Raw genomic sequence first — 15,098 nt, forward strand, 5'->3', positions numbered from 1 at the left:
GTGTGTGTGTGTGTGTGTGTGTGTGTGTGTGTGTGTGTGTGTGTGTGCTGGGGAGGGGCTTGATTTTTTTTCTCTGGAAAGTGTAGCATCATTCTCATTCCCAGAGTTCCAAAATTTCACAACGATGTGCTTTGCTGTGCGTTTATTTTCATTGTATTGTGGGTAACTAGTGGGCCCTTTGCATCTGAAATTCCACGTCCTTCTCTTCTGGACTATTCATTTGGTTGTTTTCATCAGTGATCCCCTCCCTCTGTTCTCTCTTTCTGGAACTCCTATTGGATTCAACTCCTATTGAATCCAACTCCTGTTGGATTCCCAACACTGGTCCTCTATTTTTCTGATCTTTTCTGTCCTATTTTCCATCTCTGTTTGCTCTTCTTTTAGGGAAATTTCTTTAACTTTACGCTTTAACATTTCTATTAAATTTCTCTTGCATTTCTACCATTATAGTTTTAATTTCCAAGGGTTCTTTTTTGTTCTCTCAGTGAGAGAACAAAAAGAAGCCACTTTTTAAAGTGGCTTCTTTTTCTTGTTTCTGGAACGCAGTAAGTTCTCTTATCAGTCTGGGAATATTAATGCAAATCTGGGGGGAAGTTCTTTTCTCCCTGCACAGTCTTGGTTTTCTTCAAGTTGATTTTCTTACATTTGCTCGTTTTGACCTCCCACTTTTGTAAGAGATTTTCCTCAGGGGTCATTCTTGGATGTCTGGCCGCTTAAGAGAAGAGAGGCTGGGAAGCTGATTGGAAGCTGGGTGGATGGGTGATCTGTTTTGTTATAGGATGCTCTGCTGGGCTAGTTCATTGAGGGGAACCCCTGGTGTCAGTGTCTTTAAGTCTTTCCCCTCAAGTGGGGTCAATTTTCTGAGAAGCTTTTTCAGTCTGCTGCCAAGAGGGTAAAGGCCAGCTGCCAGGCTTCTGGGAGCCAAGTGGGAAGGCAGGCTGCGTGGTCTCAGCACTCAAAATAGATAGAGTCACTCAATCCCCCTCAACTCACCCCACTGCCGTCCCCAGCAGTATCCCTGTGTGATGGTGCCTGGTGGGCCCGGGGCAGAGATCAGCTCCAGAGAATTAAATCGCAGCCTGAGAGCCACTCCATCACCAAGGGCCCTGAACGTTGCCTCCCAACATCTCACAAATGTGGTCCTTTCTCCTGAAATCCACCACCATGGTCCAGTCAGTCCACGCTGCCATTATCTCCCACCTGACACCACCACCTACATCTTGCCCCCTCCCATCCTTTCTGTACCCAGGAACCAGGGTGGCTCTTTCATGTCACCTCCCTGCTTAAGCTCCTCCACGGCTCCGCATGCCTTCAGGATGGAGCCCTGTCCTCAGGGGGCCCTCAAGCCCTCCACGGTCTGGCTTCTCCTTACCCCCATCGCCTCTCCTTGGCAGCCTCCTCTGCGCTCCCAGCCTCCGCAACTCAGTGGGGCCACATACCTCTGTCACAGCTCCCGGTGCTTCACCTCATTCCCTCCACGTAAGATGCAGCCTAATCATCCCCTCCTCCCCAAAGTCTCCCCAGGTCCTAGCACCTATCACACCATCTGAGATCACCCACTCTCCCTTGGGACCCTGAAGAGAAGGTCTGAGCCTCCACATTGGCGCTGAGCCGGAGCCCAGCACCCGCTCTCACCAGGTGCTACATCGAACAGAGCCATGGAGGTCATTACCACTTGCAACGCTGGAGAGCTCTGCTCCGAGAGCTGACTGCGTGGAGAAGGGCCCTCTGACCTCTTGCTGAGGGCATCAGCTCTGCCACCAGATCTGTGAGCTGGGGCTCTGCTAGCAGTGAGCAGCCCTCCACCCTGGATGCACGGCAGCACACGCTGGTGGAGGGCACAGGAGGCAGGGTGACCTCCCGGGTGTTCAGGATGCCGCGTGTGACCCCCACACCACTCGTTACAACCTCAGTGTGGGTGGCCTTTTCCACAGAAGGAACTGCTCGGCCTGGCTACCTTCCCCTACAACTGTTTGAAAGTCCATTTCCACAATGGCCATGGTGGGGCACGACCAGAGCAGGCGCCCTCCCCGCAGCCGGGTCTCCGGTGAGGAAGGATGTGGGTGGTAATGGGAATGGGGCAGGCTGCCAGGGCCGCCAGAGCGGGCAGGACAGCAGTGTTCACTGGGCACTCGGGAAGAGCCAGGCACTTGATACTCCTTTGCCCACTTGGAGGAGAGTATTATGATCTCCATCGTGTAGACGGGAAACGAAAACTCCCTAAGTGCCTCACTCAAGGTCACACAACCAGAAAATATGAAGGATTCGAACCCAGGACTCTCCAGCCCCAGCAGCGCCATGCTGCCTCCCTGGCACCAGAAGAAACAGAGATCCCTTCCTGACTCTGGTGGTAACTCTGTGATTGGGGGGGCGGGGCTCCTGAGCCTCTCTGTGCTGACCCGGGAGTGAGGGGCGCTTCCTGGAAGGCCACGGAGCAGGTGCCCTTGCAGGCGGGGTCTGTGGGGCTTTTGCTCTGGAGCAGAGGAATGGATAATGCAGAGCGCTCCCTTCTCAGGCTAATGGATTCCAGAATCCCCCAGACTGGGTAGGGCAGAGAGGCAGGGGCGGTGGAGGGGGCGGGGCGCTCGGCACTGGCTCCCTGCTGACCTCTAGAAGTGGGGGGCCTGGGTGTGGCTCAGCAGCCCTCTCTTCTGGCTTTTTTCCAGTAACTGGTGTCCCTACCAGAAGTCCAGGCTGGTCACCTTCGTAGCTGCTTGCAAAACAGAGAAATTCCTCGTCCACTCACAGCAGCCATGTCCACACGGGGCTCCAGACTGCCAGAAAGTGAAAGTCATGTGAGTCGGGGTGCAGCAGGGTGGGCTATTCGTCCAGGCCCTGTGCCGGCTCCCCCTAGAGTCGCTGAGCCAGCCGTCTTCCCGCAGGTACCGCGTGGCCCACAAGCCGGTGTACCAGGTCAAGCAGAAGGTGCTGGCCTCCGTGGCATGGAGGTGCTGCCCGGGCTTTGTGGGACCCGACTGCCAGCACCACGGTAGGGTTCCCTGTGATCCCCCTTCCCCCTTGACCTCTGACCCCAGAGGTCATGCAGCCCCTCTGACCTCTGGTGTCAACATCTGATGCTTCTCTGCAGATCCCAGGGCGATTCCTGAGCCTGAAGATCCAGGTGATAGCCTCCAGGAGCCTTGGGATGGGCCAGTTGACTTTGAACCTGGTATGCTGCTTTCCTGGAAGGAACAGGACGGACAGGCGGGAAGAAAGAACCCATGTGCCCAGGGCTCTTCTCCTCTGACAGGGTAGTGCCATTTCAGAGAAGCTATGTCCCCAGAATCAGCAGGGGTCCCTCTGTGGCCCTGTGTCACCCTGCCCCCACACCAAGGCAGCCAGGTTCCAGGGCCCTCAGTGACTTGCCTGCTGGCCAAGCACACGCACCCTTTCCCTTGACCCCATTTTCTGGGAAGGACAGCTTCATCTGGCACCCTCCTTGCCCCCTGAACTGCATAAGCTCCCATGTCCTGGGAGAAGCCTCCCCACAGTCCCCCTAACCAGGGCCAGGAAGTCATGCTGTCCCTGGTGATGATCAGCACAGCAGAACCACCAAGTGACACCACTGGTGAGGCTTTCAAGGCCGGGCCATAGTTGGGATGGGGAATAAGTTCCATCATGCGGTGAACTCCTATCTATTGACAAGGGCTGACTAGAATGATGTCGAGAAGCCGTGCCCCTGTGACTGAGGAGGAAAGTGTGCCACGGTGGATTAGTCATGTCTGCTGTGGGTTTAGGGGGCAGGGTGAGGGCCCACTTGTCATGCATTTGCCCTTCTGGAGTTAAAGGCTTCTAAGCTCCTGCTCAGAGGACATCAGGACACAGCTCCCTGTTTCAATCCCCAAATTTCCTCTCTGCACCTCATGTTCTGCCCAGGCCTGGGAAGTTAGACACTTATGTCTCATGTGTATTCAGGCCACCGGGATGCAGACATCAGCGACATGGTGGAGCAGCAGGAACGCCGGCTGGGAGATCTCCAGAATGACATTCACCAGGTGGCAGACAGCCTCCCAGGCCTATGGAAGGCCCTGGCAAGCAACCTCACAGTGGCAATAACTGAGGCAAATCAGACAGAGCTTGGTGAGTGGCAGGTTCCATGGGCTGAGGAAGAGCCCAGTCACATCCTAGGGGATGAGTGGGAGGGCAAGCAGGAAGGCCCATACCTCAGAGCCCCCGCCCCCCCCGCCTCCTCAGTTGCCCCCTGGGGAGGCTGTCTGCTCCCAAAGGGCTTGTGGAAACACGTGCATCTGTTGTAGAGTTTCCCGGCAGATCCTTGGAGCAAGTGCTACTGCCCCACATCAACACCTTCCTGCAAGGACATCTCAGCCCCATGTGGAGAAGCTTCAACCAAAGCCTGCACAGCCTCTCCCAGGCCATAAGAAACTTATCTCTTGATGTGGAGGCCAACCGACAGGCCCTCAAGAGGATCCAGGAGAGCTCTGTGGCCAGAGCTGACTTCCAGGATCTTGGTGCCAAATTTGAGACCAAGGTCCAGGAGAACACCCAGAGGGTGGGCCAGCTACGGCAGGATGTGGAGGGCCACCTGCATGCCCAGCACCTGTCCCTGCACCAGTCCCTCTTGGAGGTCCAGGCCGATGTGGACACCAAGCTGAAGAAGCTCCTTAAGGCCCAGGAGTCCCCGGGGGTAAATGGCAGCCTGGTCCTGGTGGCAGCAGGGGCAGCAGCGAGGCCGGAACCAGAGAGCCTACAGGCCAGGCTGGGTCAGCTGCAGAGGAACCTCTCTGCACTGCATGTGACCACTGCCCACAGGGAAGAGGAGTTACAGAGCACCCTCGCAGACATGAAGGCCACCCTCGCCCAGCACGTGGATGAGATCAAGGAGCTGTATTTGGAATCCGATGACACCTACGAACAGATCAGCAAGGTAGAGCGGCAGGTGCAGGAGCTTCAGGTGAACCACACAGCTCTGCGCGAGCTGCGGGTGATCCTGATGGAGAAGTCACTGATCATGGAGGAGAACAAGGAAGACATGGAGCGGCAGCTCCTGGAGCTCAACCTCACCCTCCAGCACCTGCAGGGCGGCCACGCGGACCTCATCAAGTACGTCAAGGACTGCAACTGCCAGAAACTCTACTTTGACCTGGATGTCATCCGGGAGGGCCAGCGGGACACCACGCGTGCCCTGGAAGAGACCCAGGTGAGCCTGGACGAGCGGCGCCAGCGGGACGGCTCCTCCCTGCAGGCCCTGAGCGGCACGGTGGCTGCCCTGTCGCTGGCGGTGGATGCGCACCAGGCGGCGGCCGAGCGGGCGCGGGCCGACGCGGCACGGCTCCGGAGTCAGCTGCGCACGCTGGGCAGCGAGGTGAGCGCGCTGCGGGCCGCCGAGGGCGAGATGCGACGCGAGATCCGCCGGCTGCACGGATCCTTCGCGGCCCTGCTGGAGGACGCGCTGCGGCACGAGGCCGTGCTGGCCGCCCTCTTCGGGGAGGAAGTGATGGAAGACATGTCCGAGGAGGCGCCCAGCCCGCTGCCCCTGCGCTACGAGCAGATCCGCACCGCCCTGCTGGACGCGGCCAGCGGGCTGCAGGAGCAGGCCCTCGGCTGGGACGCGCTGGCCGCCCGGGTGACAGCCCTGGAACGGGCCTCGGGGACCAGCGGGCAGGCCGAGCGCCTGGAGCCCAATCGGGACGCGTCGCCAGCGGCGGCCGGCGGGCCGGATCTGGCTGGGCTAGCGCAGGAGCTCCAGCGCCTGAGCTCCCACATGGAGAGCATGGGCGAGTGCTGCGAGGCTTCCTGGGCCTCCTCCTTCAACAGCTCCCTCGAGGGTCTTCGCGGGAAGCTCTCCACCACCGAGCACGGCTTGCAGCGGCACCAGCGCCTCTTCCACAGCCTCTTTGGGAACTTTCAAGAACTCTTGGTAGCCAACATCAGCCTGGACCTGGGGAAGCTGCAGGCCATACTGAGCAGGAAAGGGAAGAAGCAGCAGAAAGGTCTGGAAGCTCCCAGGAGGAGGGAACAGAAGCAAGTGGAGTCTTTGGAGGATGCGCATGTCAAAGGGCCGGTGCTCTGGGACGCAGGTGAGTTGTCCAGCCTGGGAAGGAGGCTGGGGGAGTCTAAGACTGTGCTCTCTGCCAACAGCGCTTCTGCCTCAGAGGGGGCCGGGGTGAAAGACAGCAGGATGGCCATCAGTCACCACTACTCAGGACTGGCTTTGCCCTTAACCCACCTTCTATTTAGGACTAGGGAGGGGCCCCTTAAGCCACCTGGAGTATTAGGAGGCAGAAGTCACATGACTGAACTGTCAGCGAGCAGGCAGAGCCCCAGCACGGAGATGCTTGAGGCTCCTATATACACCAGTGGTTGCCCGCCACTCTTAACTGTAGAGCAGGGAGGGGGGATGCCTCTCTCTCCTCCATAACGACACCCTCAAATCCCTCCAGCTCAGCTCTTTGCCCGACCCCACTTCACCCCCCATGTTTCTTTAAGCTTTCCCCTGTATACAAGTGAGTGTGTGGATAGGGGCTGGTGTCCTCTGCCATGGGCAGCACCCCACAAGAGGTGAATACAGGGGAAAGCCATGGGCCCCAAAAGGAGCTCGTTCTGCTAACATAGTGGACCCGTGCTGCTGCTCTGAGCCAGGTCCCCCACAATGCCTTTCTTGGGCTTTGCCATGTTGAATTATCACAACAGCTCAATGACGCGTTATCACTGCTGCCATCTTACCTGAAACAGGGTTAGTCAGGCAACTGTCCTGCTCACACATCTAGTAAGCGGCACAGAGGAACCCAGTCTGGCTGTCTCTAGGGAGCTGGCTCTTCGCCCGTGAAAGGCCCTTGACTGGCCTCTGCAGGGCCCTGGGAAGCTGCCTCTGAGGCTGAAGGGATGAGCAGCTAGCCTTCCCAGCCCCTCCCCGAGTATGGCCCTGAAAAGTGGACCCCTACACTCTGTGCCTCAAGTGACTCTACCCTGCCGGAGAGGCTGGCCTTGGAGCTACGGCCGCCTTCTCACCCAGACCTGGGGCTAAGGTACAAGGCCACCATCTGGGCCGTCTATATCCTCGTGTAGCCTGGCACGTGGGCAGTCCGAGGCCTTGCTGAGGATCCCGCCGCAAGCCTGCCCTGCTCCCACTCACTCCTCACTATGGCCCTGAGGCCAGTGTCTCCCTGGGAGCAGTGGACATGGCACAGGCTCTAGCACCACTTACGTGTCTCAATTTCTTCCTCTGTAAAATGGAGAACCACTACCTTCATCAAAGGGTTGTCAGGAAGACTAGCAGATAAATTTACCAAAAACCTAGCACAAGGCTTAACATTTGGTAGAAACCAGTCAATGTTTCCCCATTTCTCCAGCATTTTCAGGGCTGAGGCTGTATCTACCTACACTCTTACATCTTTTTCTCCCTTGTGAGTGGTGCAAGGCCTCAACTGCCTGATAGTTTAGGTATCTGGATTTACCACTGCAATATTTTGTTACTTAAAAAAATTTTTTTCCTTAAAAGTAAAAATCCCCCCTTATTTGTCTTATGGGAAGGCCAAAGGGCTTGACTCTGCGCCCTGCAGGGAAGACCACTCTCAGTCCGCCTGCTGGCAAATCAGTGAAGCACAACCCTTCCACCAAGGAGCACGTCGGGCCCCTGGCTGGCCGTGACGCTCCACAGAGGGCACGCTAGGCCGGCCTTGCTTCGGCAGGGTGAGCGCGCCATCTCCTGGGTGCTGGGGTAACTGCAGAGCCAGTCTTTCTCACACAGATGGGAATCCCAGCTATTCGGAACTAACTCTCAGAAAATCTTCCAGAACTAGAGAAAAGCAAAATTTTGTCATTCACGAGGATGCTGTTGGACCGGGAGCCAAAGAGCGGGGGCTCTAGTTCTGGGACCGAGGTCACTCACTGCTATGCAAATTGCTCCTCTTTTAGGCCTTGGTTTCATCCCGAGAAGTGGGGAGCTTGGTCTCAACAGAGAGGGGTGTGTGTGTGGGGGGGGCACAGAGAGCCCGCAGCTTGAGGGAGCAACAAGGGAGCACGTGAGGAACATGACCTCATCAATGCCAAGGCCAGGGTCGTGGCCGGAGCCCAGCAGGACTCAGCCTTCCCATCCCATCTCCTGGCCAGGCAGCCCGGCTGGCTCCTTCCTCTACACTGAGTGTCTTCTCTCGCTCCAGGCCTGTGCGTGGGCCTGGCGGGCCGCTCGCCTGTGTTCTCTGTTTCATCCTCCTTAGATTGGCTAAAGTGCTTCAAGTGGGAAGAGTACCAGAGGTCAGGAGATCCACAGCTCCCAGCTTGGTCATGTGTGTCGTCTGGGGCAAGCTTTCCCTTTCTGGGCCTGTTTCCCCCTCTGTAATCCCAGGGCTCTGAGCAACATTTTGAAAACATTAAAATGACCAGCTTGAAAAGACTTTTCTTCCCTGGTCCCACCTGCATTTTCCTTCTCTCTCTAGGGTCCTGTGCTAAACATCCAGTAGGAGCTACCCTTCATTCCTTAACTATCTCACCAGGGTTAGCATTACTACTTTGCAGATAGGTAATATTTTCTCTCTTTCCCCTGGTATCTCAAGATCCCTAGCAGGTGGCAGGAATCTGGGAGTCAGAGACCTGGGTTCCAGTCCCCGCCTGCCACTGATAAGCCATCTAGCCTCGGACGCAAGTCAACCATGCAAGACTCAAAGTCTCCTCAATCAGGGTACTTATCTCTCAAGGATGTTGGAAAGAAGGATCAAACAAGAAAGTGCTTTGTTAAAATGTGCACCAGTAGAGACAACAGACTTGTATTTTCCTTTCTCTCAACTAGTGAAATACTGAGAATTGGCCAGTTAGCTCCCAAGATACATTGCTATTAGGAATATCTGGGTTATCTAGAAATGGGACCTATTTCTAATGTTAAGAAGGTGAGGAAGGCAGGTATAATTTTCCACCTGAGGGAGTGAGGGGCTGAGCCACTAACACTTTCCTCCTGCATTCCAGGCTCCCCTGTGGCCTTCTACGCCAGCTTTTCAGAAGGGACAGACGCTCTGCAGACAGTGAAGTTCAACACTACTTACATCAACATCGGCAGCAGCTACTTCCCTGAACATGGCTATTTTCGAGCCTCTGAGCGTGGGGTCTATCTGTTTGCAGTGAGCATTGAATTCGGCCCAGGGCCAGGCACCGGGCAGCTGGTGTTTGGAGGTCACCGTCGGACCCCTGTCTATACCACCAAGGAGCAGAGGCGTGGGAGCCCAGCAACGACCTTTGCCATGGCTGAGCTGCAAAAGGGTGAGAGAGTATGGTTTGAGCTAACCCAGGGATCAATAATGAAGAGAAGCCCTCCAGGCACTGCATTCGGGGGCTTCCTGATATTCAAGACCTGAGTACAAGGCACAGCTCTGACCAGACATTGTGGACTTATCCAGCTCACCTTGGCCTGGGGCTCAGGCCAGGGTTGGTCTGGAGACCATGCAGTTGGTCTAGCTCTTCCCTGGAAACCTTCTGCAAAGACAACGTGGTATTTGTGACCTCCCTCTAGACGCACTGGGTCTGGCTGTTTTTTAACGATGAGAAGGACTGGAATGCTTCTCTCCGGGCAAGACTTGGTCCGGGGACATGTGAACCTTGGGTTGGCGTGCCTTCCGAGGCGGCATGGCTTGGATTCCAGCTCTTGGCCGTACCCTGTGTTCTATAGCTTCTTTGGTGTTTTGCTCCTCCTGTGGTTGGAAACTTCCATATAACACTTTAAACCTTTCTCCTGCTTCCTCTTCTCCTTCATCTTATGCTAGAAAATCATTCTTTCCTAGAAAGAATATGTTTAAATGGAAGTGACATTTTGGCCAATACTGGAAGCCAGTCTCCACGCACTGCAGGGCAGTAGGAGAAAACCAACCTGTTTTGGTATCTGTCAGTCAACAATGGAGACAAAGACCTGGTTGAGCTAACCAAGCGAAACAAACTTAGTATCTTTTCCTTAGTTTCAGTCCTTCCTTGAATTTATCTGTAACTTTAATTTGACTTCTTTTTCTCCTTGCCTCATGCTGGGTAAAGGCCAAGACATGCCAAACACGAACTAAAATGTGTATAGCCTTCACCTTTTTTGCTTCCTCCAATAGCTTATGACCACCCTAGTTCTTATTAGCATTTCTAACCAGGAAGGGAGCTGAGGGAAGAGAAGACAGACTAAAAATCTCCCTCAACAATTATCAACTTTGGAGTAAAGTGAAGTCCTTCAGATCTCTGCCTGGTTTGCAGAGCAAACCAGGATGGCGAGCAAAAGGATTTGGTAAAGTAGCTAGAAATTTGGGACAAAATCAAACTATTTGGTATGTGATTTTCATTACTCCAGGCCATATGTGACTTCACAATTCCAGTTAATCCGACATAAAACACTCAGAGGCTTCCCCAGTATCCACAAGAATACTGGATTAGACAGTACGGCTTACAGTGGTGGTTATTCCTACAATACCAGTACATGGTTTTCAAAAACTTACAGGTCCTGATGCAAACAGGCTTGAGAAAGCAGTCATCTACTTGTCAGGAAACATTTTTATTTTGGTAGTAGGTATTCAGTATTTGTTGAATATACCTCTCTCCATACGAAAATCAGATTGGTCTGGGTGACGAAAAAGGACAGAGTTGGTTGTCAGGGTTCCCAGCCCTTCTCATTGTTTCCCTGGGCTCACGGATTCAAAGAATTGTCCCTTAGAATTTATTTACCACTAAGCTTGGTGTGCTTGAGGTGCTGAAATATTCGTGTTAAAAGGAACAATATGCCGGGCCACTCTGCCATTGATGGTTGACCTTGGGGTAAATCACGACCTCTCTTGAACATCTCCATCTGTAGTATGAGGTGGTTAGTCTGACAGCTCTAAGTATCCTGGTATTTTATTTTCTTGACCACAGGTTTGGCTCTTGCCTACCTGCCCTTCCCTCTGGCTAGGGCCTCCTGCCCGGTACAGCTCAGCTACAAGACCAATCCTGACCCAAGGCGTGATGTATCTGGGCCACTCCTGACCAAAGGCTGGAAAGCCAGTACCAGGTCACCCTTGCTGCTAGAAAGACAACGCTGTGTCTTCTGCTCAGTCCTGCTATTACTGGTCAGGCTGTGCTGATGACTAAATGGAAACATGCGGGTAAATACAGTCTTAGCATTTAAGACTTTCATTTGGAATTTACTGCATATAATAAGCAGAGTGAACTGATCTCCTCTATAAGGGGCACATGTCTTGCAACCCTCATATGGCTAGTGTTATTCAATAGGGAGGTTATAAATGAAAATGCTAACTGGTAAACTGGCCAGCAGCGTGGATAAGTCACTCCAGAATTTTCCGGGGTGAGAACTAGAGAGACAACGGTTCTTTTAAATAGGGTGCTTTCACTGCAAATTTTACAAAACCTTAATATCAAGTTTAAGTGTAAATTTTCTGTTTAAACACTTCAATAACTAGGACCCCAGATTAACAAGAATTCTGAAGTTCATTTGATAGATTTCTTATCTCCATTAATATCTCTGGGTGGAGAATCTGTTTGAGTGCGCCGTTACCCAGGTGTCCAGAACAAGACAATGACTGAGCACAGAGTGGTATCAGACTTTCCCAAACCCAATGGAAAAAAAATACACACAAAAATACTCCAAAATATCATTGGAAAACAACAAAGAGTACCATAAGCAGGTCAGGAAATTTTAGTAATTCCTGGAAAATAGGAAGTAGAAAGGAACAAGCAGAAAATGAAACAGCAATAGGAAATCATAACTCAAAACATCTGAGAGATGGGAGTGATTTCAGGGGAGCTCAAACTCAAACTCAGCCCCTAACACACCCGGAGGGGTCCGTGGAGGAGAGGCAGTCAAGGCAGTGGGCAGTCAGTCCCAGCTGCCCCTTGTCTGAGCTAAGCAGCAGGCAGCAGTGGCCTCTGTTTTGAGCTAGAGCGGTGCCCGTCAATCCCGAGCTCTCAGTTACAGGGCAGCTACTGACACTTGGAGGCAAGAACCTCCCACACCCAGAAGACACATGTAACCTTATCACAATCAAGACTCCCAGGAGTGAATCTAGAGCTGTGCCTCCACAAACTAGTACATGTCAAAATAACTCCCTATTTCAGAAACACCGTGAAGAGGATATATGGTCTATAAAAAATGCTTCTCAAAACTCCCCTTTCCTCTCATACTCTGAAGCTCCTCTGGTCTCCCATGATGTTTCTCTCGAAAACATCACCAACTCCTCTCCCAGCTCTAGCCTAAGCACCATTCCTCTATCCTCCTTCATCAAGGAAGTTCCCCCAAACCTAGCCCAACAATGACAAAACTCTTTTCTGGGGAAGGGGAAAGGTACACAAGCAGAGTGAGGAAAGCCTGAATCCTCTCGAGTAGGTAAGAAGAGAGCAAAGGATTACTTATTTTTGCTCTAACAGCTAGTCCCATCACTCCTTGATAAAAACAGGAAGCTGAGGAACACAGAATTGGGGTGAGCAGGGGTTGACGAATACACAGATGAGCAACTACTCCAAACTGCTAAACGTCTGTGGAAAACTAGTCTCATGGACAAGAGGTTCCAAACTGAAAACTTTGGAATATATAAATCTCTAGAAAAAATACAGGAAACTGGAAATGTAAATTGATTATTTGCCACCCAGATCCTGGTTTCCAAATATCATCCTCCCTAAAAGGAACCAAAGTGCCTTGGAGAAATGGCTGACTCAATGGCAGGGGCAAGGAAAGTACCAGATGAGCTTGGAACACCTTCATGTGCCCCAAAGTGAGAAGTGCTCAAAAATGATGGGCACGCGTCAAAAGGACTCAGGCGCCACCTTGATGAACTCCCAGTAGCCAAGTCTAGGTCAATTTGAGCCTCAAAACAAAAAATGACCTAATTGACTATAACTTATTGAATAAGAGTCCATACTGATAATAAAAAATAAACGAGAACAGAAGACTTACTCCTTGTAGCAGAATGCCAATTAATAAATGTAAATGTAATAACGGAATCAGAAAATCACCACTTTGTAACCACTGATTCAGGTAGAAGTTATCAATGGATGTTAAAACAGTCTCAAAGTATCTCTGGTAACATATTAATTACAAAGGGAAAACAGTAACTTCACAGTAGGGAAACTAGGTGAGTATCACCTTAAACAAACAATCGACAATGACACCATCAGTAATGAGACACACTGCCGCTGTGGCCTCCTGGTGGGATGCCCTGAGGACACAAACATCATGTCCCCCAAATCACTGGCCTTTACTCTAGAAAATGTTGGTACCGAAAGAGACAAAGCTGGAGAACTGTTTCAGATTAAAGGAGAATAAGGAGACAGGACACCTAAATGCAATGCGAGATTCTAGGCAGACTCTGGACCAGGAAAATGTGCTCAAGGACTTTACTGGAACAACTAGCAAAACTTGAATAAGGTCTTCAGACTATGGTATTGCTGATAATTGTTATGGTATATTAACTTTCCTGATTTTGAAAATTGTACATAATTGGTTATATTAACTACCTGAAGTATTCAGAGATAAAGAGGCCTGAGCTCTGTAATTTACTCCAACTAGTTCAGAAAAAGGTATGTGTATGTATGTGTTTGTACACAGACATTCCAAGATGAGCTTTTGTAATTCTTGAATACACACAGAATGACAAAGCAATTATGAAAAATGTAAGTTTATGAATCTGGATGAAGGGTAAATGGCATTCTTTATACTATTTTTGCAACTTTTCTGGAAGTTTGAAGTTTTTTCAAAATACAAATAAAGTTAAAATAAAATCTGGTTGTTGAAATAAAAACACTCAGTAGGTGGGCTGAAAAGCACAAGGCAGGATGAAACAAACATATGAAAGACATGTTAAGAAATATGGAAGCAACATCCACTGGACCTAATATTTGTCTAATAGCAGTTCTAGAAAGAGGAAAGTAAAAAGGGAAGGGAAGAGAGTAGAGAAGTGATGGAAGAAAAGTTCCCAGATCTAAGGAACGATTAAAAGGACCCAATTAGTACTAAGTAACAGAATGAATGTATCTAGACATGGCAAAACTTCAAAACATCAAAAACAAAATTTAAATTCTATGTTCCTTGAATTAAAAAAATAAGTTAAACTAAAAAGGACTGAATTAGTCACATATCAGACTTCTTACTGGCCACAGGGATGCTGGAAGATCACAGAGTAGAATCTTCAGTTAGATTCTCTCTTCAACCTAACTACTAGCCAAGTATGAAGACAGAATCAAATAATAAAAATTACTTTTAAAGTGCTCAATTGAAATGCTTTTCCCAACAGCGTTGGTCTTTTTTTTTTTTTTTTTTTTGCCAGAGCCTTTCCATTCTTTCTTTTAGTGTTTTTCAACACTTATTTGGACTTCAGTCATACAGGAGAGCAACACAGAACAGAGCAGCAGCTGTGCTTCAACCTGATTCTAAAGTTGCTTTCAAAAAAGATTCCTCCCCTAAAAAAAACGCCCAAGTTCTTTCTTTGTCTAGCTTAAAAATACTTTCAATATAAGAATTTCACATTGACTTCTAAACAATGGTAACATTTCAGGTTCCCTGGATAAAACCTAGGCCATGACATTTTTCACAGAACTAGAACAAAAAATTTCACAACTTGTATGGAAACACAAAAGACCTCGAATAGGCAAAGCAATCTTGAGAAAGAAAAACGGAGCTGGAGGAATCAGGCTCCCAGACTTCAGACTATACTACAAAGCTACAGTAATCAAGACAGTATGGTACTAGCACAAAAATAGAAATATAGATCAAGGGAAGAGGACAGAAAGCCCAGAGATAAACCCATGCACATATGTCACCTTATCTTTGATAAAGGAGGCAAGAATATACAATGGAGAAAAGACAGCCTCTTCAATAAGTGGTGCTGAGAAAATTGGACAGCTACATGTTAAAGAATGAAATTAGAACACTCCCTAAACAAAAATAAACTCAAAATGGATTAAAGACCTAAATGTAAGGCCAGACACTATAAAACTCTTAGAGGAAAACTTAGGAGGAACACTCTATGACATAAATCACAGCAAGATCCTTTTTGACCCATTTCCTAGAGAAATGGAAATAAAAACAAAAGTAAATGGGACCTAATGAAACTTACAACCTTTTGCACAGCAAAGGAAACCATAACCAAGACAAAAAGACAATCCTCAGAACGGGAGAAAATATTTGCAAACGA

General features: G+C 50.5%; 1 protein-coding gene across 1 annotated transcript in view; it reads left to right on the forward strand.

Annotated features, from left to right (window-relative positions):
- Nucleotides 1-11,460, forward strand: part of MMRN2 (multimerin 2) — an 18,260-nt gene extending 6,800 nt beyond the window's left edge. Inside the window, exons 2-7 of the mRNA XM_027129669.1 lie at nucleotides 2,667-2,795; nucleotides 2,883-2,989; nucleotides 3,089-3,169; nucleotides 3,916-4,080; nucleotides 4,257-6,038; nucleotides 8,920-11,460. Coding sequence (XP_026985470.1) covers nucleotides 2,667-2,795; nucleotides 2,883-2,989; nucleotides 3,089-3,169; nucleotides 3,916-4,080; nucleotides 4,257-6,038; nucleotides 8,920-9,305 — 2,650 coding nt within the window. The 3' untranslated portion in view covers nucleotides 9,306-11,460. The remainder of the gene's footprint in view (nucleotides 1-2,666; nucleotides 2,796-2,882; nucleotides 2,990-3,088; nucleotides 3,170-3,915; nucleotides 4,081-4,256; nucleotides 6,039-8,919) is intronic.
- Nucleotides 11,461-15,098: the final 3,638 nt, after the last annotated feature.

This window comes from Aethalodelphis obliquidens, unplaced genomic scaffold, assembly GCF_003676395.1.
Source record: "Aethalodelphis obliquidens isolate GAN/ISIS:26980383/991018 unplaced genomic scaffold, ASM367639v1 scaffold37, whole genome shotgun sequence".
Taxonomy (NCBI): Eukaryota; Metazoa; Chordata; class Mammalia; order Artiodactyla; family Delphinidae; genus Aethalodelphis; species Aethalodelphis obliquidens.